The sequence below is a fragment of the Miniopterus schreibersii genome (assembly GCF_964146895.1).
Source record: "Miniopterus schreibersii genome assembly, chromosome: 12".
NCBI lineage: Eukaryota > Metazoa > Chordata > Mammalia > Chiroptera > Miniopteridae > Miniopterus > Miniopterus schreibersii.
The window spans coordinates 66827955-66851352 of NC_138112.1; the positions used below are offsets into that span (position 1 = coordinate 66827955).

At 52.1% G+C, this 23398-nt stretch overlaps 1 protein-coding gene across 7 annotated transcripts; it reads right to left on the reverse strand.

Annotated features, from left to right (window-relative positions):
• Window positions 1-1213: 1213 nt before the first annotated feature.
• Window positions 1214-22249, reverse strand: VPS37C (VPS37C subunit of ESCRT-I). Of its 7 annotated transcripts, XM_081155621.1 has the most exons (8): window positions 21195-21536; window positions 15570-15676; window positions 13331-13693; window positions 12100-12178; window positions 7250-7348; window positions 5038-5209; window positions 4241-4323; window positions 1214-3497 (listed from the first exon to the last, which is right to left on the reverse strand). In XM_081155621.1, exons 5-8 carry the CDS (start codon window positions 7340-7342, stop codon window positions 2754-2756), a joined length of 1092 nt encoding a protein of 363 aa, XP_081011747.1. In that variant the 5' UTR covers window positions 7343-7348; window positions 12100-12178; window positions 13331-13693; window positions 15570-15676; window positions 21195-21536; the 3' UTR covers window positions 1214-2753. The 7 variants fall into 7 exon arrangements, with proteins under 7 accessions (XP_081011747.1, XP_081011748.1, XP_081011750.1 ...); XM_081155622.1 differs by lacking the exon at window positions 13331-13693 and having other exon boundaries at window positions 21195-21495; XM_081155624.1 differs by lacking the exons at window positions 13331-13693; window positions 21195-21536 and adding an exon at window positions 16268-16363.
• Between the last annotated feature and the right edge of the window lie 1149 nt (window positions 22250-23398).

Below are 23398 nucleotides of genomic sequence, written 5' to 3' on the forward strand. Positions count from 1 at the left end.
GGTGCAGAGTGCTGACCTAGGGTGTGGGCGGCCTGGGAGAAAGGAGGAGAGCAAGGGCCAGCAGGGGTGCCACGCACTGATGACCAGCTGAAGCAGCTCTGAACCAAGTTTTCTCAGAAAGTGGCACTTCCTCTCTTCACTCCCCCATGCACCCTGCCATTACTCTGGAACCAGCCCAAAGCAAGTAACTTGATTGTGCCCTGCAAGTGAGATTTTCTGCCTCTTCCTACGAAGCCAGGCTGTCCCTATGTCCTTGGCTCCAGACATTTGCAAGGCAAGGCTGGAGTTCAGGAGGGGGCAAAGGACAGGGAACATTTGCTGGAGCCCAGGGGCTCTCAACCATGTGCTCAATTCCCCCAGGACTATGGCCTTTGGACAGGCATGGCACAGGAGCCCCTGAGGCCGGGTCAGACAGAGCTGGTGTGAGTCTGCCCCAGTCCCCCAGGCTGTGCATCCTGGTCACTGAACCACCCACCCTCGTTTAAAATGGGGGGGGGGGGGGTGTCAAAGGACAGTTGAGAGGACCCAACTAGATAAGGCATGTTGAAAGCTTCACACAACACATGCGGCCGTTTTCAACATTGGTGACTCTGGGCATTGTCCACAGGCAGCCTGCCCTTGTCACCTTGCAAGGAAGAGGGTCCATCAGAAACTTCGTCTCCCGACTCCCTGGAACCCCCCCTTCCTCCTGAAAGCAGAAGCCCCTCCCAGGCCTCGTGATAACCAGCAGAGCTCAAGGGGCACTAGGAGGAGGCTGGCCCATAGCAGGGGACCAACTGACTCCTCAGCCAGCTTAGCAGCCAGCGGCCCCTCTAGCCCAGTGTGGAAACTGATGGGAGGACTCAGACCCCAGCTAGGGTTCCTGGACAGGCTGACAGAAAATGTCGTCTGCCCAGCAGGTGGCAGGAACGTGGTCTTGCACAGTCCAAGTTCTCCACTGAGGACGAGACCAACACGCAGGCTCAGGCATGGAAATGCCCAAGATGGAAAACCACTCCAGGAGAGGAAAAGAAAATGCTGAGGACAGCCCCAGAGTGAAGGCCAGGCGAGGGCAGCAGCTCAGGAGAGGAGATCCAGACAGATGCGGCTCTGTGCGCACGAGTCAAGGAGGCCTTGCGGCAGAGAGATCCTGAAGGCGGCAGAGATCCGTGGCTCCCCACCCCCACCCCAAGCAACCCTCCCCACTTCTCAAACCCACTGGGGCCACAACACTGCACAGAACTCCTGTTTATTGTGGCAATTATTTACACAACATACAAGCAGTCGTTCATCCAGTTCCGAAGCACTCGAACCAGGAGAGTCCATTAGTGATTCTGCTTTATAAATAACTTATGAGAAGCACAGTTGGCAAGGGACCGACAGCACAAGTCGAGCATCTCGTCCACACACCCACTGATGGCAAGCGGGCTGGGAGGGGGCAGGCACCAGAAGGTCGAGTTTCCTCGCGGGTCCCCAGCACCCAGGCCACCAGACGCTGGGTGCTCGTGTGGTGGACATTTCAAGGCACATATGACTTCCAAACTGATAGCAGCTCCAGGGTCTGCCCTTGAGACCTGGTTCACATCTGGAACCAAGTTCATGCTCTGTTCATCACACCCCCTTTGGTCTATTGTCATTTTTTTTATTACTGAACATGCTTAAAACCCCCAATGTGCTGGGGGCTGCATGTGGCTCTGAGTCACAATCCTTGCCCTTTACATTCTAAAGACAAGAGAGATGCAAAGACATGGACTCCGCCATGGGGATGGTGTTTCAGAAAGCACCGTTTGGGAGGTCACACTTTTAGGGTGTCTTTTGATGTCTGTCTTGGGGTGTTGGGGGTGGAGGAGAGTTACATGAGGGAGGGGGCTTCTGCAAATGAGATTCAAGGCACTAAAGGAGTGGACGAATGGGGTGAACCTTGGAAAAAGTCAACCAGAAGTGGAGGGCCCCAGAAAAGAGAGGGTGGCTGGGGAGGCGACCTGGCCTTCCACTCCTAACTGAGCCCCAATGTGACCACAATCTCCTGGACCAGAGCTCCTCCCTCCTGTCTAGCCAGAGTCTAAGGTGACCCCCTGGATTTTCCAACCAGTGCAAGCAAGGTCTGGGGGGCCACCTTTACAACCCCCCAGCCTTTTCACTGTACTGGCTCTGCTGATGTCACTCAAACCAGCACACAGGAAAAGTTTACCTGACACCAGCCCATCAGAGTTCAATTATGGCTTTATGTGCCTTAAAAATTATGAAGTGTTTCTCCTAACTCTCTTTTCTCCCTGTGATCCAACCCTGGCCATGGTGCATGGGGCAGGCCATCCTTGAATAGACCTGAGAAACACAGAGAGCTAAGTCCCTTGGTGTGGGCACCACGAATAGGCCAAATCCCAGGGGGGTGAGCTGGGGCTGGAGACCAGCCAGCCCACAACAGAGACAAGTCTTGCACTGGGCTCAGAATGCAGGAGTGCAGACATGAGCAGCTGTTCACAAATGCACAGCTCACTCACTGACACCCATGGGAAGGTGCTGAACTCCCAGCCTGGCCAGCACCAGACAGGCCAAAGCCAGTCACTGAAGGAGGTGCCCCCTTCCCCCAGGAGGCCAGTAAGTGCTGTGACCGCCTGTTGCATTTCCAGGGCCTGCAGGCTCCAAGCCAGGTCCCCCCAAGTCCATGGGGAGTGCCAATTCCACTTCCAATTTAACCTCGAATCTCAGCAGTGGGTGGGCCAAAGGTTGTGGTACAGGTGGAAGTGAGGAAGGGCCAAGGGCCAGGGCCCTGTCTAATACCCAGGCCAGGCAGGGCCCTGAGGTGGTGGAAACCCATAGGGAGGGGCAGGCCCAGAGGGGTAGGGAGGCTGAGGGGGACCTGAGGGCTGGGACTGGCCTGGGAAGCCAGGGAGCTGGGGCTGTGTTGGGTAAGGAGGTTTTCCTCCTGTCGAGAGGTAGGAGGGCTGTTGAGGATAACCAGGGCTGGGAGTCTGGCCCCCTGCCAAGGGGTACCCAGGGCCAGAGGCACCAGAGTGGGGTACAGGATAGCCAGGCCGGGGTGGTGTGCTCCTCTGTGGGGACCAAGAGTAGCCCCCAGCAGCCCTGGGTCCCAGCTGGGCTGATGGATAAGGGGGGCCCAAAGGCCCACCGTAGGAAAAGGAGGGCTGGGACATCACAGGGAAGGGCGCTGGCTGGAGCGCGCCTTGGGCGGTGGGACCCATGGGCAAGCCAGGCGATGGGCTGTAGGGCAAAGGGTAGGGAGGCACTCCTGATGGCTGCAGTGGTGGCTGCAGTGGTGGGGGTGGCTGCTCTTCGACCACAGGGGGTGTCGCCTGGGGGACTGGGTGAGAGGGGGGAGGTGGGCGGGGAGGTGGAGCATCACCGGCAGGCTCCTGGGAAGCTCTGGGCTTCCTCACCACATCTTGGAGCTTCTCCACGCGAACCCGGCGCAGATGCGACAGCATCCTCATGGCAGAAAAGTTCTCCAGAAACGTTTCCAAGGGCACCTCCCCCTCCAGGAACTTCTCAGCCATGGCCTGGAAGACATAAGGTCAGGTGACAACTGAGACCTGCTGGGAACAAGGCCACCAGTGGTCCCCCAGGTCAAAGATCAGTTGCAGCCCTCCTACCTCGGCCCTCAGGCATTCCCTACCTCCTCCAGCCCCCATCACTGCTGACACACACACACTCATTTGCTTATGCTCTGTTTCCCTCACAAGAATGTCAGCTCCTGGAGGGCAGGGACTATCTGTCATAGTCACCACTGTCCCCACCCTGGCACTGTGCCAGGCCCCCAGTGGCTACTGCATGTATGTGCTAAGTAAGTGATGAACACTAGCCACCTGGTCGCTGGTGCAGGTTGCCCAGGGGCTGGGAGGACCTGGCAGCTTCCTCCACACAGAACATGGAGAAGTGGAGAGAGCCGGTCTGCCCACAAAGCCTGGAGAGATGCTCAGAGGGAAGCAGAACAGAGACCCAGGTGAGAGGGGGGCTGCGTCAGTCCTCAGGACTCCTGCTGCTCTGCCCTCCATCCATCCACATCTGCCAATTGCCCGTGACCTTGTCATCGGTCACCCATGTCTGCTTCAGCCAATGAGACTGGGTTCCTGTTCTTTGCGTCCAAAGGGGCTTCCACTGGGACAAAAGGTGTCACTTATCTTTGCCACCTACTCATGCGCCCCTGTCCCACCCTCTGCAGATACCCAGTGCTCATTACAAGGGCTCCTGCTCCAGGGGCTGACACTATTCAAGGAACAGAGGGTGTGAATGGCCATCTCACCTCAGACTCCTCCTCAATCTTCATGCCTTCAATCTGCAGCAGGTCTAGCAAGGTCCCCAGCTGCAGCGCTGAAGAAAATTTCTCTGGAATGGAGGGCAGAAAGGTCGATGTCTCACAAGTGCCTTTCGATTCAGTGTTGGAGGCCAAGGTTTCAGCAAAGGCTTCCAGGGTCCTCTGTGTGTGCTGAGGCCAAGCCACCACCCTGGGGCTGCAGCAGTTCCCTTAGGTCACCTTCCTGAGCAGAGAGGAGCTCAATCGAGCCCAGCCCAGCCCTTGGCTAGCCAGTTTCCCATCCCGAACCCTGTTCTGCCTCACAGGGGAGTTACTTCACTTGTCTGAGCACCGAACCTCTTTGCTGTCAAGACCAGGACAGCCCCGCCCACCCTCACAGATGGCAGGTCCTGGGACACAAAAAGCCGGGACCAGCTCTGTAGAGCGCGCAGAAGCTGAGCTGGCCAAGTCGACAGCAGCAGCATGGGGCGAGGGCTCTCTGGATTCAAATCCCAACTCAGCCTCTAGCCAGCTGTAGAACCCTGGCCTCCTTTTTTCATCTATGAAATGAGAGTAACAGTGGGACCTACCCTTCTAGGGCTACAGTGAAAAGAATGCATGCAAAGCACTCAGTACTGGGCTGGGATGCGGGACCCGCAGTAACTGCTGGCCTTCCTGTCCTGGGGGAGGGAGAGGGCATCTACTCTTCCATGCTATTCCAGCAGCTCTCCTAGCCCAACCTCCAGTGGGACCCTGAGTTAACAGAGGAGCCCCCAGAGCATACTTCTGAGTCCGACTGCCCCTACCCAGCTTTGCCTTCTGCTCCTGGCACCGCTCTACGAGCTTCCGGAGCTCCTGGTACTTGTCCGAGAGGTTTGAGCGGCTGATCTCCAGGGGGCCTTGGAACTCCAGGTTCCGCTCTGCCAGGCTGCGGTTGGTAGCCAGTGCCATCTCCCGTTCCAGCTGCAGGTCCTGGACCTAAAAGAACAGGGCACTTGACCAAGAGACTCACCACCACTCACCACGTGGCAGGCTCATCCAGGGCCCCCTGGAACTCATCGCCCACCATGGGGGAACCGCCATACTCAACCCTTCGCTAGAGTCAGGTGGACCTGGTTCAAACCCTGAGCCAGCACTCTGACCAGGCACCTCTCTGAATCCTAACCCAACGGCCTGTGTGGTAGAAACACGAGAGACACTGGTGCTGAATGTTAACAGTTTGCCCAAGGCCGCACGACGGGCCCTCCATAAACTGTGCAGAGCTCCAGGTAGGAGAGAGGACCAATTTATAGGAAAAGTCACAGGCTTTCTAGGAGGGAAGGCACCAAGGGTTCCAACCACTTATCTACAAGATTCAGAGTCAAGAGACCTAGTCTGAAGTTGACTAAGGTGGCCCAGGGTAGGCCACAAGCCAGATATGCAATGTGGCCCCAAAATAACCTACTCTGAGGGTGTGAGAAAGCCAGGGACAGACCATGACACTGATGCAGGAGACCTGTCCCTGCTTCCTAGGCCAAACATGTATCCTGCAGAGAAGCTGTGCAGATGAGCTAATAGAGGGGTTTTGAAAGTCTAAGTAGCCCGCCCCTCTTCATTACTCTTGATTTCAGAATGGTTTCCTCGGCCTCAGAGAATTCAAATCGATTAGCCAGGCATGGCCACACGCCACAAAATTCAAGTTGCCACGACCCAAGAGGTGTTCCCTGCTTCCGCTTTCCGTGATTCTGCACTTGGCCACCAATTCTATCAGCCTGCCCAGCTCAGATGTCAACTAATTATAACTGTACAAAGGTTTGCTTCTACGGAGTGTACACTCTAGAGCAGGCCTTGGGATTCCCACAACATGGTTCTTGATTCAAGAGACACTTGTGCTTAATACGTGACCAACGGAGAATGGAAAACAGGGGAGCAAAGACCTGCATTGTGTCCGCATGGTGCCAGCTCAGAGCCAGGCCCTGGCAGAGCTCATGGCCTACTGAGCCACCTGAGTCAGCCCTGGAGTTTAACCAAGACAAGCCTTGCTCCGTGACCTTGCTGAACGAGCTCGGGGTGGCAGTGTGTGCCACATCAAGTCCCCATACCTCCCCTCACACACTGCTTCATACTCATCCCCTCCAGCTGCAGCAAAGATTGCTCATTTGGGTAGCGGGGTGGCGGGGGGCACAGCAAGGCCAGGAGTGAGAACACCCCTAACAGAGGGAAGCGCTCTGGGGAGGCGGATGCAGGGAGGAGCTGGCAGGGCAGCTGCTCTTTTTTGGTGAACATATTGTGAATTCCCAGGGGAGTCACACCACACCTGTGCATGAGCAAAAATAACAACATATTTCAAATACCAATCAAATAAGCTTGGCAGGCTTGGGATGTGGCCCCCTGGCATTAGAGCAGCAGGTAGTAGCTTCTAGAGCAGTGGGCAGGTTGCAGCCACTCCAGGGGCAACTGCACATATCCAGCCCTGTGGCCATGTCCATACCTGGCCTCTCCCACCTGGAAGGGGAGTCACAGGTCACAGGCCAGGGAGGGCAGGCAAGCCCTTTATACAGTAGAAAGCTCTGTACAGACAGGAGGATTCTTTTTATTCCCCGGAGGATTGCGATTAGGGGCTGAGAGGATTAGATGCCAGTTAAGACAAAAAGTGGGTCAGTCAGATGAGCCCATGCTCCAGCCCAAGAGTGGCTCCTCAGGGAGACACAGGGCCACAGGCCCTTGGGGAAATGCAGGGACAAATGGTGCCCGTGCTTCTAGAAACCGCCTCCAGATTCGGGCTGCAACAATAGTGCAGAACTCTGGGGTGTGAGGGTTCAAGTGAAGGGCCGGGGCTCCTAGCACCACCCCCTAGAACTCTCAGGGCCCTGGGAGCTGGGCTGACACCTCAGGGGTGTCGCTGGCTGGGTCCCAACCAGGTGGAAGGCCACAGAAAAGGGAGATGAACTTGACCGAAACTCCCAACCAGCCAGCGTTCTTAAGTGCCGCAGTCCCATCTGCTGCCCTTTCTTGGGCCCCACGACAGCCTCCTCCTACCTCAGGGGCCTCCTGGGCCAGCCGGTCGATGGCCTCCGGGTCGTTCTGCATCTCCTCCAGCTCCTCCAGGGTCTTGTCTTTCAGGGTCTCCATCTTTCCCTATGAACACAAAATGATGCTGATATGAGGCAAAGGATCTCTCAGGAAGAGACCCCTGAACCCAATCATATTATCTGTGGAGACAAACAAGTTTCCTGAGGACCTTCCATTGCAGGTGGCTCAAGGAGGGACAAGGGCCCCATTTAGTGTGTTCCTGCTGCCCTGCCCAGCCTTCTCCCCAGGGAGACAAAGGAGCCACTCCTTCCACCCAGACCATAAACATGTGAAAGCAGAACATGTGGAAGCACTAGGCAGCCAGAGGGAAAACACAGCTGGAGCTCCCCGAGGAGCCGAAGGACAGGCAGGAGGAGAGTGCCAGGCAGCCAGGGGCAGGGAAGAAATTGGCCCAAGGTGGCCTGCGAGCTCTGATGCCAGCACCCATTCCGGTAGGTGTCTATTTCTGCCCGAACCAGAAATACGCCCAACCGCACACGCAGGGGCCTCATGGCTGCAACACCACAGGCTCCAACAGGGCCACGGGTTATATTTAGGTGCCGACAACCTTGGGTCCCCTCAGTGTTCTCTGCAACTGCCGTCCTCCCCACATGTCACACAGATGGACTGTCACGTTTTCTGCATGTTGTTGAGGGAATGGAGTTTTACAGAGCAAGGGCATGGCCTCCCTGGCTTCACAATGCCTTCATTAGGAAGGACCTGAATTAGCCCTTTTGTTGAAACCTTTTTCCCTCTTCCTCTTAAAAATAAGTTCCAAAGCATAGTTTATTGTTTCTTCCCTCATTCAAATGTTGGCTCTTTTTCGTGACAGGCAGTTCACACAAGACAAAGCTATGAAACAGCTGGTTTCCGTGTGGTGTACAACTCTGCTGTATATCAAACTAATTTTCGTAAGTTTTCATCCTAAACCTCTAATCATGTCATTAATAATGTGCCTGTTTTATTTAAGACCTAATAGTGATTCTTTTGTTAATAAAAGCTAATGGGAAAGGATCCTTTATTAAGCTGACGACTAGACCTACATTTAAGTTTTCTGCAGTATGTGAAGTATTGTACCAGAGTATTAAAAGATATGTAATATTTTATTGATAAACTTATCCTTTAAAAGGGATATGTTTTCAGATGTCATCATTTTGATGTGAATCATGTAAATGGTGATAATATACACTGTTTATTATATGTTTAGTGTTGCCTTTTTGCCCACATATATAGTCTATTTGCAGTTGTTTTTTAAAAGTGACACTAAAAGAATAGTTTATGCAAAGGAAAGACAAAATAGGCTGTCACTTTCACGCCTGTCCTCATCACAACAGGGAATCATTCACCAGACTGGCTTCCAAGGCAATCGGGAGGAAAAGGAACTGACTGGCCTGAGTAGAATGTCTCCTTTGAGGAAGAGTTGGCTTCATTAGTCCCTTCCCTGTCATTCTGCCCAGGGGGACACTGACAGACTGTCTGTATGACAAGGGGTCACAGCCAGACCCCAGGGACCAAGAAGAGAAAGCACAAACACACAGAAACACACCCAGTACTCCTTCCTTTCTGCTGACAGGATCCTCTGTGTTTATGTCTTTATCTTTTCTAGATAGGCGTTTTATAGCCTTAATGTCAGTTTTAAAACTGTTTTCTGAGGATTCTGACACTATGGGAAATCTGAAGTCCCCACCCCTCCCACCGCACCAGTGAGTCAGCACTGACCACTTGGCTAAGGAGGTGTTTTGGAATCACGGACAAAGGTTATGACCAGAAAGCAACCTTCTCTGGGTTTCAGTTTCCCCATCTGTAATAGATAGGAAGAGGCATCTCCTAGAGTCAGGAAAGTTGAAAAGAGAAACCAATCAATACTGACCACACACCCCCATTTGCCAGGAAAGTCTTGCTTTACTCCATCTGTCCCAGGGTAGCTAATTAGTGATGCCCCTTTCCAAGCTCAAAAACATCTCTGTTTAGACAAATCACAGGCAGAACTCTGAGATATTGCGGATTTGGTTCCAGACCACCACAATAAAGCAAGTGTTACAATAAGGTAAGTCCTAATCTTTTTGCTGGTAGAGAGTCTTGCCTTCAATTTGTAAAATGACAATATCTCTGAAATGCAATAAAACAGGTATGCCTGTATATGGTCACCCAAACAGGGTCACACCACGTCCGTTATCTACTGAGGGTTGAATGGAGCCCCCAACCTTGCAGGGAAGGACTGCCAGGCTTTGGTGTGTACCTGAAGCCAGGGAGACACTGGCTGAAAATGCTGGTGCCCTGGGTCCACCTGTGGGGCTGTGCCAGTGACCTAGGGTGGGGTCCAGAATCCCATCTCTCCAGGAGATGCAGATGCAGCTGATCTGGGGCCAGATTCTGAGAAAGACGGTAGACAGCTCCTTGATAGTCATGTGACAATGGATGCCACTGGATACTGAGCATCGCAGCCTGAGTTTTACATGTGCTGTCCCTCCTAATCCTGTGAGGTGGGGATCGTCCCATTTGCAGGTGGAAGAGTCAAAATTTAAACCTACACTCTGTCCACACTTCCCCCTGCTGCTCCCAAACCCGTGGTCTAAAAGCTGGGCAGGGGAACAGCAGACTGTGAGGCCCCAGGAAGGAGCCAAGCTCCGGAGGCCCAATGCTATTGTGCTGCACAAGTGACCCACCAGAAGAGGGACAAGCACAGCAATGTTCTGAATATCTGAAGCACATCAGGAGCACGGGCTCTGAGTCCCAGGCCCTGCCACTCACCAGCTGCAGGACCTCACCCAGTGCACCTCCTGAGCCTCAGGTTCTTCATTTGTAAAATGGATTAGTGTGAGATTCAATGGGATGACGTAGGCAGAGCCCTGGCTTAGCGTGAGGGCTGACCCAGAACAAATGCTGGTGAAGGACTCCAACAGAACTTATGTATTCCTAAAGCTCCAGGATGGCCCATCTGACAATTTGCTGGCTCTCTGTGGCAGGGTACCCAGCCCTGCTCCACCCAGGGAGGGACCTGCCATGGAACAGGTGTCCTTGAGCTCCTGTAGTCAGGCTGAACATGGAGCTACCTGGGCCGAGAGTAGAAGCTCCAGCAGGGGCAGCTGGCCAACCACACACTAACGGCACAGCAAGCAGTGTCACTGGCAAAGGCTCCAAGGGGTCCGGACACGCTCTCACACTGGAGAGGTTTCCACACACCCACCAGGAGAGCCCTGAGCAGAGCCGTAATTCCCTAGGATGGCACCAGCTGTCCCCTCAACCACTCCCCACGGGAAGTATCATGCTCAACGAGTACCACACGTGGCAGCGCAGAACTGGGCAGCAGACTGCACTTTTGGTGCCAGGACACCTTTCACCCCTAACATTACTAAAGATCCCAGAGTTTTCATTGCTGTGGAGTTTAGCTGTCAGTAGGCCTATGTCCTGGCAGCAAGTTTTCAGTTGAGATGTCACTGGCCACAGTGGGATGTGGGCTATAGCATTTTCTTCTAATTTCACCTCTGCTTTCTCATCTGACATCCCTCTCAAGTCTACCATGTCCATTTCACAGGTGTGAAATTAAGGCAGAATGGCATGTAACCTGCCTATGGTGACAAAGGAGGGGACTCCCACCTGACCTAGGAGCCCTGCCCTTGGCCTACTGCTCCTTCCACCAGGCTCCACCCCCAGCTGCCTCCTCTCACACCTCACAAGGCACTGCTGGCATGAGGGGTGCTTAGGATCCCACACCCATAGATGCCAGCATTCTCTTTTTTAGGGGCTCATTTTCCTTACCTATAAAATGGGTAAACAGCCCCTGATGGTCACAGGGCTCCTTTCTTCTGAGACAAATCCCTTTGCAAATTCTCATTAACTTCCATCAGCAATTTTCCACCTCATGGCATACATAAACTCATTACTAAAATTCTGCAGCACACCAAAAATATATATTTTACCGATCTGACAAAAAGATAGGTATAATTTCATTCACATTGGCAACTACTGTGTTGGCTGTTTTTTATCTGACCATCTAAGGGAAAGGAGGTCAGTGCCCCTGACGAAATAGTAAGGTGGTGCATGTTTTAAAAATCGCTGACTTACATAATCACTCTAATAAGTAAAGTGAAACAAGGCTTAATTACCCCTATTTCAGGGATGAAAAGAGGACCAGAAAGAAAAAGGGAAAGTACTGCCAAAGGTCTGACAAACCATTTGGTATTTAAATTTCACAAGCACCTTTGCCTGCCTGCTCCATCACCCCTCACAGGGGAGTCAGGAGGATGGTCCAAGATGCAAAGATTGCAGGTCTGCAAGCCCCAGGCCCCTGGCCCTGCCACCTCCTCCACCCTGCCCTCTGATACCTCAAACCCCAGCAAGCAAATGCCTGTCTTGTTAGCAACAGCAGCCCCTGGAAGCTACTGGGACTTTCTTCAGAAGTCAGAGCCACTACTGAGGCCAAGAGCAGCAAGCACTTCTCTGGGTACTTAATTTGGAAAAAGAGAAAGGAACAGGACAGTATTTTGCCTGAGGCCCACAAAGCAGGGGCCCCTGAGGCATGGGAACCTGCTGCTGGCAGTGTTCTGCCTCCCAGTCACCCAACTTGGCAACAAAACCCAAACCAGCACAACTCAAAGTGACCACAACCACCAGGGGTGTCACAATGCAGAGAACTGGAGGGGGGGGGACCAAGCTCAATGACCTTGCCCCTCGGTACCCAGGCATGACCAGGATCCCCCTCCACTTACCAAGCTGCCCAGAAGGATGCTGGGTACTTGGGGGGCAGTGTCTGGAGTCTGCTATTTGGAAGGAGGGGACAGGAGATGAGAAGAGACAAAGGAAAATGGCTTGCTCACCTTGGTGCTCCCAGTGGTACACAGAGCTCCTAACGATGCTACAGCAGATTGGACAGGCAGGAAGGAGAGAACCAGACAGCTGTGGACAGACACCCAAGACAAGAGGACGTGGGAATGGGCTTCTTCCACCTCTCACGCTTCACCCCTTTCTTCCTGCTTCTACTGACCAAACACTTAATGTTTACTCATTACTACATGCCAAGCGCTGAACAAGAACCCAAAGAAGGGGGAGGTAAATGGGGCAGAGAGCTGTAAATAAATACTTACTGAATCCCTGCTATGTGCCAGACACAGCCTTAAAATATAAAAACTCATGCTAAGTCTCCAGGAACTCAGTTTGGTTTTAAAAAGCAAAACAGTTCACAAGGAATCATGGTGAGCAGGGCCATAACAGAGGTGGGGCCCAGAGGAGCAAGGGGTGGGGAAGTGGGCAGCTCTGAGGGGTGGGTGTGTGTGGAGCCCCCGAGGTCTCACTGTAGGAGGCTGCTTGTGTAGGGACAGGAGTCCCAGGGTCCAGGGCCAAGGGGAGATGACAGCAGACCCTCGTGGGAGCCACGGTGGGTCTGCATGGCCGGGAGATGGGAGGAGAAGGCTGGTAAGGAAGGGAGGGGCCTGCATAGCGTTTACAGGTACAGAGACACAGCACCTCTTTTGGGGGCAATAACATCAACTCAAAGGAGATCAGATGGGGAACAAGGTGGAAAGGCGAGTGCTAATCTGTGTTCCCTCCACCAGGATGAAAAAATGTCACTAATTCCTCAATAACAGGCCCTGAGAAGGGAAAAAGCTTTCTTCTCTCTCTCTTTTGGTTTTCCTATCTTGTTTTGTATTGTTTTGTCTCCTCTGAAGCTTTCACCTCACCAGAGATCACAAAAATCACAAACCCTGTGCCTATGAGGACGAGGCAGGTGCACCAGAGGCCAAGCCTCTGGGTGGGGAGGGGAGCGTGTCCCTCTGGAAATCTCGGCCTCCAGCTCAGCTCGGGCACCTCCTGCAGGTGGGAGGGTGGGGCACTTTGCCAGACCTACCAGGTCTCCAAGGGAAGCTAGAAATCTAGATCCGTGTGTCATCTCCCCATTTTTAAATTTCAGAAGCCAATTCAAAGTTGTCAGAAACACCAGATGGAGTGTGGTTTTAACCCGAAATCAGCATACCCTCCAAGAGAGACAGCTGCCAGAAGAGATTCCACAGAAAAGGGGGAGGCTGGGGGGGGAGGGGGCAGGTGACATACTTTACAGGAGTCCTGGATCCCACAGGTGCTGCCCCTGGGCCTTTGCAATCCACACACTATGATGAGGGGGAAACAAAGTTTCTGGTCACTGGTCCTTGATGCTGGCACATTTAAGTCTCAACTTCTTTCCATTACTTTGTATCTTGACTGAATCAATCTCACATGCCTTGAACACGGTGGAACATGATCTAGCAGAAGATATGAGGCCCTAAGGAGACAACACTGCACCCTGGTGGATTTATGCCAGAGGCCGTATCTTTTCTTGCCCCGGGGTGGTGGCACGAGGGGGGTGGCTGCAGAATGTCCAGGTGGAGAGGTGATGCTGGGAAGGGCTCAGACTCAGGGCAGCCTTCCAGATCTGACCTTATAAGGGGAAAAAAGCAACATATTGCTGGATCTTGCTCAATGAGGAACTTTGCCAGGATTGTTCAGCTCAAAAACAAATAGTTTCAACTGATATCAGATCCTTTAAAGAATAAACTCAGAGGGGAAAAAAGTAAAAACAGAAAGCAAAATACAGCACTTTCTAAGCACCAGGTACTCAGGTCAGAGTAAGGTGTACCAGCCCTAGCGATGACGTGAGGTGCCCCTCGCCTCAGAATAGTTAAAGCCCGCTCTGCCTCCAGAATGAAGAGGAAAGCACAGAATCTGGGAAGAGATGCCCCGGCTTTGCACTTTGGCTCTACAGCTGTTTATTGGTGTAACCTTGATCCAGTCCCTTAGTCTCAGTCTCCTCTAGACAATGGGCACTATGATGATAGTGCCTCTGGAGGCTGTGTGCCTCTGGTGAGCAGGCCTTTGCAGGCTCCTGAGCACTGGACAAATATTAATTTTTCTGCCTCTGGGGGTAATCTGATCATTAGGGGTGACTCCTGACACCCCTGGGGCTCAATACTGAGTCTAGCAAAATGACTGCTCTTATTGAATCATGACACGGAACTGTGACTGGGCCAGCACTACTGCTTTCCCTGGCCCCAATCCCCTCATCATTACCAGACAATACTTCTCTGCCACCTACTTCCAAGCCTGAAATCTCACTGAAAGGCCTTGGATTTCTTGTAAATTTCCCACATTCACCTATGGCAGCAGAAGAAGCTGTTACCGTGGCAACCCGTAAAATTCAATCCCAGAGTGTTATACAAAACAGGCCCCATCCCACCCCTGTCAAGGACCCCTGTGGTTGCCGGAGAAAACCTCCTAATCCTGCTTCCTAATGAGGAAATATTTATTGACCTGATCTATTTTTCTTCTTCCAGAAGGATTCTAGCCGTGCAGGCAAGATTCAGCAGACTGTTGAGCCAGTCACCCGTCTTCACACAGGACCAAGCCATCACGCGAGTCTCACCTGGCCCAAAACACCATCGAACTCACCCGCCCCACAATTCTGAAAGTTGGCACAGAAGCCCCAGAAGGGAGACCTTTCTAGTATTCAGTCTTTCTAAGGAATCTCTGGAGCTGGGGTTGGGATCCCTCCCACTTCCAATGCTAAAGTTAAGACAGCGTGAAAGGTAGTGAAAAGAGTTCAGGGCTTTAAAGCCAAATGGATTTAAATTCCAGTGTGACCTTTTACTAGCTACTTGACGTTGGGCAAATTATTCACCTTTCTAATTCTGCTTCTCACTGGTAAAATGGGGCTAATCCCACCAACATCATAGGGTTGCTGTAAGGATTTAATGAGAATTAAACAAGAGAACCTCTAGAGGTGCTAGAAAAAGCACCAAGCAGGTGCTAGGTAACATTAATTTACACACATTCACACCTTATTGTGTGAAATGCCGCCTGACAACCATGCCAGGCACCCACTGGGAGGGCTCTGAAGAGCAGGTCCCGGAGGGAAGCAAGGACGGGACTTTCTGAAACAGGCTCCATACAGTTGAACAAAGGGCCTCAACTGCAAGCTGCCCATACACCTACGGGGGATGTGCAGTCTCTCAGGGCAGGCTTTCGAAGGGGCCCACTGAGTAACTCCACCTGACCCCTCTTCTCCCAGGCGGAGGCCCTCAAGTGAGAAGGTCCAGGAATGATGAGCCCAATTACCCTGCCAAATGGGCTGGCGCGGGGAGCACTCTCATCACTGCTGGCTGGGGACCTGGGGCAGGTTACTCAATCTCTCCATACCTTGGTTTCTTCTGTAAGGCAGAGCTTTTAAAAGGATGAAATGAGTTAGTAGCTGGAAACTCAATAAACAGTCGTGGTTTTCATCACCGTGGCTGAGCTCACGCACTCAGCCCATTCCTACCTCTGCAATGCAAGCACTTCCCACGAGGACGCTGAAGAGAGAGAACTTAAGATTCCTCCCAAGACGGCATCAGTCCATCAGTCAACAGAGCGACAGAACTCCGGTGGCTGGATGTAATCAGATCAACAGCATTCAATACAATGGCCAAGACACAGGTTCTTTAATAACTCCCTAACAGTAAAGCACACCCTAGCCACTTGGAGAAGCCTCTTTCTTCTCCGGCCTAGGGCTCTGATTTGAAAAGGAAACCATCCTAAGCTGCTTCACACCAAACTTCCATTTGTTTCTCCTTTGTCCCAACTGTTCAGATGACTCGGAAGGAGCTCAGTCTGCAGTTATCAGTCCTCCACCCCCACCCCATGCTTTCCAATCTGCACAGAGCGAGCTGAGTTGGTAAGTTCAACTATCCCCTCTAGGAAGGATCAAGATTAAGGTCAGGGCAAGGGCACACTCGGGACAAATATCTAGGAGTCTGTATGGAGTCACTTCAGGTGTATCTGTTCAAAGTCCAAGGCAGTGAGACTCACTGTTCTCACTTATTTGGGGCCCTCCTAGGCCAGTATAAGGTAGAGGAGCTTAAGAACCCTCCCCCTGCAGTGAGGTCTGAGCCCTCCTGGGTCCACCAGAGGCAGGCAGCTGTGTTTAGGGCGACAGTGTAGCCACAGAAAATGGCAAACCAGGTCAGAGGCTATTCATACCTGCTCTTGACTCAGGCAGGACTCCACGAAGGCCATTATCTAACAGGTAAAAGGTGGCAATGCCAGACACTGCGCTGAGCTCGGGACTCTTTCATCCTGTGAAGGATATCTGCTCTGAGCCAGCCTCTCTGGAGCTGCCCTACTGGTTCTTACCAGCCCATCCCTCTCCCACATACCCCAGTAATCACTAGGGAACAGTCAATCAGCTCTCACATCCCTGCTTAAAACCTTCCATGGCTCTCCAGTGCTTCAGTATTACATTCAAAATCTTATGCTCTTGGCTTATCAGCTGACCCCTGGCCTCCCGTTTCGGCTAGATTTCCCTCCACTGCCCCATGGGCTGCTCACCCCACCCGACTCTTTCTGTTCTACCTACTATTCTCAGAACAAACAAAGAGCTTCTAATCATTTCACAAATAGCCCGCATCTATATAATGATTAATAGGATATGGACTTTCCCTCAAAGAGTCCCAAGCTCTGCTGCCTTCCTTTGCTCTTGCCGTTCCCTCCTCCTGGAATTTCTTTCCTATGCCTTCTCCAGCTTAAAAATACCTGCCCATCCTTCAAATTCTAGCTCCTCTGGGAAGTGTTCCTTGCTGCTTCTCCCAAAGAACTCATCCTGCCCTCCGTGGTGCTCTGTAAGTACACACAGCATCTTTATCCAGCAAGAATGTGAGCTCCCCAAGGGCACAGCCCATGTCTCACTCATCTCTGCATTCCAGCACCCAGGTCAATGCCGAGCACACACAGGGTGCTCGGTGACCCCTAACTAGACAGGGACTTTCACTTTCGGCAAACATAGAGGAACAAGGACCAGATTCACCCTCCTGCCTCAAACAACTAAGAGTGAGACTAACGAACAAAACATCAGTTTTCAGACAATAGATCAGGCAGTGCAGGAGGGGTTCCTGACAGGGAAACAAACAAGATAAGCCCAAAATTGCCCCAACTTACTGCCTAGAGAGAGTTTCCAGGCCATGGCACATGGAGGGGGTACCCATTAAGCGTTAACTCCCCATTCCTGCTCTTCCCACTCCCTCCGAGCCACCATTCTTCTGCCTCAGGGAATTTACTCTGGGAACCTTATAAGAGGAACCATGCAATATTTTTCCTTTTGTGACTCGCTGGTTTCACTTAGCATTTCTTCAGGTTTCATCCACGTTGTAGCATGTGTCAAAAGTTCCTTCCTTTTTAAAGCAGAATAATATTCTATTGTACGTATGTACCACACTCTGTTTACCCATTCGCCTGTCAACAGACACTTGGGTTCCTTTCACCTTTTGGCCATTGTGAATAATGCTGCATTCCAATATGTTTGAGTCTCTTTTTGTACCTCTTTAGGGCATATACCCAGAAATAGAATTGCTGGATCATATGGCTAGTCTGTTTAATTTTTTGAGGAATTGCCATATTGTTTTCCCACAGCAGCTGCATATTTACTGCATATTTCCTACCAGCAATAAATAAGTGTTCCAATTTCCCCACATCCTTGTCAACACTTCTAATGTTTTTTATAATAGCCATTCTAAATGGTGTAAAGCAGTATCTCGTCACTTTGATTTGCATTTCCCTAATGACTAGATGTTGCGCATCTCCTCCATGTGCTTATTGGTCATTTGTAGACCTTCTTTGAAGAAATGTCTACGAGAGTCCTTTGCCCATTTTAATCAAGTTGCTTTTTTGTTGAGTTATGGGAGTTCTTTATATATCCTGGATATCAATCCACTAACACTAATTTTTTAAAACCTGGATGGACTATATTAATATGAAACAAAGTAAATTTTAGAGCAAAGAACATTACCAGAGATTAAAAGGGCTATTTCATGATAAAGGAGGTCAATTCATCAAACGAACATAACATTCCAAAATGTTTATGTACTTAATAACAGAGATTCAAAACACATGGAGCAAAAACTGATAAACCTACACAGAGAAATGGATAAATCCACAATTATAGCTATCAATGCCCCTCTTTCAATAACTGATAGAACAAGTAGACAAAAAAGTAGTAAGGACATAGAAGACTTATACCACTACTACCAACCAACTTGATTTAGTCAATATTTATAGAACACTCCATTCAATGGCAACAAAAAATAAATTCTTCTCAAGTGCTCCCAGAACATTTACCAAAGTAGACCATATCCTGGACCATAAAATAAGTCTCAGCAAGTCAAAAGAATTCAAATCATACGAAGTACATCCTCTGCTTACAAAGAAATTAAACTAGAAATTAATATTTACTGAACAGAAAGAAAATAAAGTCATACTATAATGTTGACTTTGACTCTTTTACTACTTGCAATCCTCCTGAGGAGGGAGCAGATAAATTAGCAATGAGACTAAAATGTCTTAATGGTACTTCTGTGTCTTTAATGCTACACATACCTGACCTGAATCATCTGTTTACCATATATGGGTGAGTCTCTTCTCTCTCTATCTCCTCTCCAGCCCATCCTAAGCCCCAGGGGGCCGCTCCATCAGCCCTAGACAAACCTGTTTGGTATTTGCTCAAGTTCTTCACATAAACTTGTGAAAGGGAAAAACTTGTGAGTGGTGAAACAAATGCCATGGAGGAGCACCTGCTAAGCAAACACGCCTTTACAATAATGCTATTACAGAGATCTCTCTGATTTGAGGTAACTATCCAGGAACTAACCAGAAACTTCTGAAAACTCCAGACCTTAAGCAGAAATTAAGAGAATTTCCAAACAACAGAGTTCTAATCAGATTAAAACAAAGTCTTCAATGATCTGATTATGTGAGTCTGAAAAAACCCTACTAGTATTGGCCAACAGTATCCGAAGATGATTCATATGGCTAGTTACCCCAGCACCCTTTTGATGGCAGATTTAGGTCAGATTACCCAATTTCACAGCAATAAGACAAAAAAACAGGATTCCCTAGGAAAAATCTCACTTCCAAGCTCAGCAAACCTACAAACTCCTTCAGGTAAGGTTCCTCAAACTTGCCTTATCATATGAATCACACGTGTACATGTTAAAAATACAGATTCCTGGGACCCAACCAGTCTAAGCAAGAATCTCCAGAGGTGTAGCTCTGAATTTTTAATAAGCATCACAGATGATTCGCAAGTCCCAGCAAGTACACATTAGCTTTGAAATGAGACTAGCAGGTTAAAAATCCCAACTCAGCCACTTACTGACTATGTGACCCTAACCTAATGATCTACTATCTCTATGACTAATTTTTCATCTGCAAAATGGGATCACCGATTACCCTGAAGTGTTCTCAGAGTTCACTACATTCACAAAGTCCCTCGAACAGTGCCAAGGGCATGTGCAGCCACACAAGAAATCAGTTACCACTACCTAAGAAAACAACCAGTAGCTGCCCAGATGAAGAAACCTACAATGAAAATATTCTACCTAATGGAAATTACAAAGGCACCAACCAGATTTCCAACAGAATATAGGAAAAAAAGTTTGTCTGGGTACTATGACCTCCAAGAACAAAGACTCTTACTTTAGAGTCCAGTATTTCGCCCGAAGTCCTCACTTCCATCCAGAACCAGAGTGCAGTCCTGTACAGGGTTGCAGCTTTGGACAATAGCCAAAAAAGGCTTTCCTTCCCAAATCCCTCCATCACCATCACCTCCAGCTCTAGGGCTGGCTAACAGTCACGGACGTGAGAGTCAGGTGGCAGCATCTTGGGTGAACCAGTAGGATATAGGATTCCTGGGTAAGAGGCAGGGAGCCAAGGTAGGGGGCGTGGAAAAGGCCTGAGTCAGCGACAGGATTACTGGGACACTGCTGAAGCAAAGGGAAGTGACCCTGTGAAGCTTCCAGAGCTAAAAGTGGGCATCACTCTGGTGAGTGAGCGCAGACATTGTGTGGCTGAGAAAGCACTGACTTGTCTTAGGGGCTGAGACCCTGAAATGCAGCGTGAACTCTGCCACTAACTCACAACACAGCCCCAGGTCACATTTTTCCCCATTCATAAAGTGGGAAATAAGCACCCCACTGGCTATACGAGGAAATGAGGAGGGACCAGACACCTGCTGGATATACAGAGGGTCCTGACTTCCAATGTTTTGGCGTTATGATAGTACAAAAGTGATACGCATCTCTTACGTGAGATATTCCACAGTTTTATCATAAAATAGGCTTTGTGTTAGATGGCTGTGCCCAACTATCGCCTAATGTAAGTGTTCTGAGCTCATTTTAGGTAGGCTAGGTAGGCTAAGCCATAATGTTCAGTAGGTGCATTAAGTGCATTTTGAACTATTTTCGATTTATTATGGGTTTATCAGGACACAACCCTGTTGTAAGTGAAGGGGCATGTATCTATCTACAGTATACCTACCTATACACACACACACACACACACACACACACACACACAGCCCTTTGTACCCAGAACCAGGCGCGCACGCGCACACAGACACCCCCAATGCCCTTCTACTCAACAGGATAAGAACAGAGAAGGCTTTAAAGCCCATCCTGTCACTGCCCTGGAGAGAGGGCACAAGGCTGGGAGTCGAAGGCGGGAGTGCCGCTCCCGGCCCGCTCCGCCGCCGCCGCCTCCCCTCTGCTCTCTGAAAGTCGGACGCCACTTGGGCCTCTTTCCCCATCTGTACAATGGGCAAACTGTCTCTAACGTCACCAGAACTGTGACCAGCAAAATGCTCGAATTTGGGGCGGAGGAGGAAGGGCGGCGGCGAGCGGAGGGGCGGGCCGCGGGCCCCACCTGCGGGGGCCGCCGGGGCAGCTCCTCCGGCCCTCCCCTCGCTCCCTCCCCGCCGCCCACCGCGAGGGGCAGCGGAACCAGACCTCCGCGCAGTCACGCGCCCCTCGCGCCCAATCACCGGCCTCGACCACAGCGAGGCGGGAAGGAGGGGGCGCGCCGACGGCCACCGCAGCGCCACCCCCATCCCCGTCCTCGCCCCTCCCCGGGCCTCGCTCACCTGCCGGGGCCGCAGCCGAGCCGCCACAGCCGCCGCGGGTTAAACCGCAGCCCACGCCCACACTTCCGGGGCCCGGAGGCCCGCCCCCTCCCGCCGGATGTGACCCTCCTCCAACGTCCGGATCTGGGAGTGGGACCCACGCCGCTCGCCCCGCTGCGACGTTGGGCGCCCCGCGTGCTTCTGAGTCACGGCACCGGCTCCCCCCCCCCGCAACCAGACACACTCGTGGCCACGCGGGACCACACCCACGGGAAGGCCCAGGAGCCCCCGCCCGCGCGGCGGACGCCCCGCCCCGCCCCCCGAGGCTTCTGGCCCCGCTCCGGGAGGGACACCGCCCAGGAGGCGGAGCCCGGGCGCCGCGGGCAGTGCGCCTGCGCGGGCCTCCCGCTCCTTCCGCCGGGGTCCCGCGGGGCTCCCCTTGGGGGCGGCCCCCGAGACGGGCCCGGGAGCGAACGAATGGACCCCCAGCGCGTCGGGACGCCCCAGGTGGGCGGAGCTCCGGCTACCCAGTGCCCAGTTCCTTGGCACCGTTTGACCCCTGGACCTGCGACCGCAGAACCGGTGCCCCCCGCAAAGCGCAGGGCCTGCCGGCCTGGCACTGGGTGGCGGCTCCGCGAGGCAGCCCTGAGCGGCTTCCCCAGAGTGCGCTGTTTCCCAAGGGCCTGACTCGCTCTGAGCCCGTGTGCGTGGGAAGCGCTGTACAAACCACGCCGTCCTCGCGTGGTCGCCTCCCGGCAGGAGCCTGACGAACCGAGGGGCCGGGGCTGTGCCCCCCCCCCCCCCCGGCGCGCGAACGGACAAGGCCTCGGCCTGTGCCCCCCGGGAACTGGACCCACGACCTTCTGGTGTCCAGGACGTGCTCCAGCCGGGTGGCAGGCTTTAGGAGCCGGAGCCGCACTTGCCAGGCGTCCCTTCCGCATCCAGAGGGCTCGGCCACCAGCATTTCTCCCCAAGAGGGCTCCCTGCCAGCCTGAGCTGGGTGTGAATGAGAAAGAAACCTTCGTGGTGTTGAAACACCGAAATGTGGGGGTTGTACGTCTTCCTGATGTATGTAACTCAGCGTATTTTCACTGAAACAGGAGGGTATAACCTCCTTCCTTTAGTAATCGAACCCCTAGTCTAGGACCATCCAGCTAAAGAGTACGTTTCCTGGCCTCTCTTTCACCTAAAAGTGCCCTCATGACTTCTTTATAGCCAATGAAATATGGGCGGAAAAGTTATTTACAACTTCTGTTTATGCCCTTTAAGGAAAGGGCATGTCCTGCTCTCCCTTCTCTGTTTCCTGCTCGCTGGAATGCAGACGGAGTGACAGGTGCTGGAGCAGCCCCATGAAACCCAGAGACGGCAACCCTATGTTGAAGACGGCAAAGCACCACGGAAGAATTTGGGTCCCCATCCCTGTGGAGCCACCTGGACTGTTACCTGAGAGAGAAATGAACTTGTGTTTTGTTTAAGCCTCTGTTATTTAGGCTTTGGTTGTAGCAGTTGAGCCTGTAACCTAATACCTGTAACCTAATACCTAACCCGGGTGTTAGCCTTGTCTTAACAATGAATGACACTGGGGTGGACAGGGACCGTACCTACTTCCAAGGGCTTATGCGTGAGTCAGGTGAGATCCCTGCCCTCCGGAACATGTGGTCCAGCAGGGCTTTCAGTAAGTCGAGCCAGGGCAAAGCCACACGGCAGGGAAACTCTAGGGTGCTCTAGGAACACATGGGAGGGGAACCTAAACTAGCCAGCTGCCTGAAGAAGGGGACTGTCTTCGGTCAGGCTTCCCAGAAATAGCCCATGAGATGAGGTTTCATGGACTAATAATTTATTTCAAAATCGCTCCCAGAAAAATTAGTGAGGAAACAGAGAAAGCAGGACAGAGGAGGGATGAGGCCCAGCATGGTGTGATTTCATTCAAGCCCTGTGGAGGGAAGCTCCCACCCGCTCTCACAAGACTCTGAAATACTATGAATCAAGGGTGAAAGGTGCCGAACCCCGGGCAAGGGAGTGGGGCTCTCCCACTCCCACTCCCACTGCGACTCCCAGCCATTGGTAGGGACCACCCCTGCCTACGGGCTGTCCTATTAGATCCTCCAGGCTCTGCAAGAAGCAAAAGCACACCAAAGCTGAGGAAAAGGCAACCTGGAGGTGGCCCGCACCCCCTCTGCTCTCTCCAGCCTCCTGTCAGGAATCCCCCCAAGGCTTCACGGGAG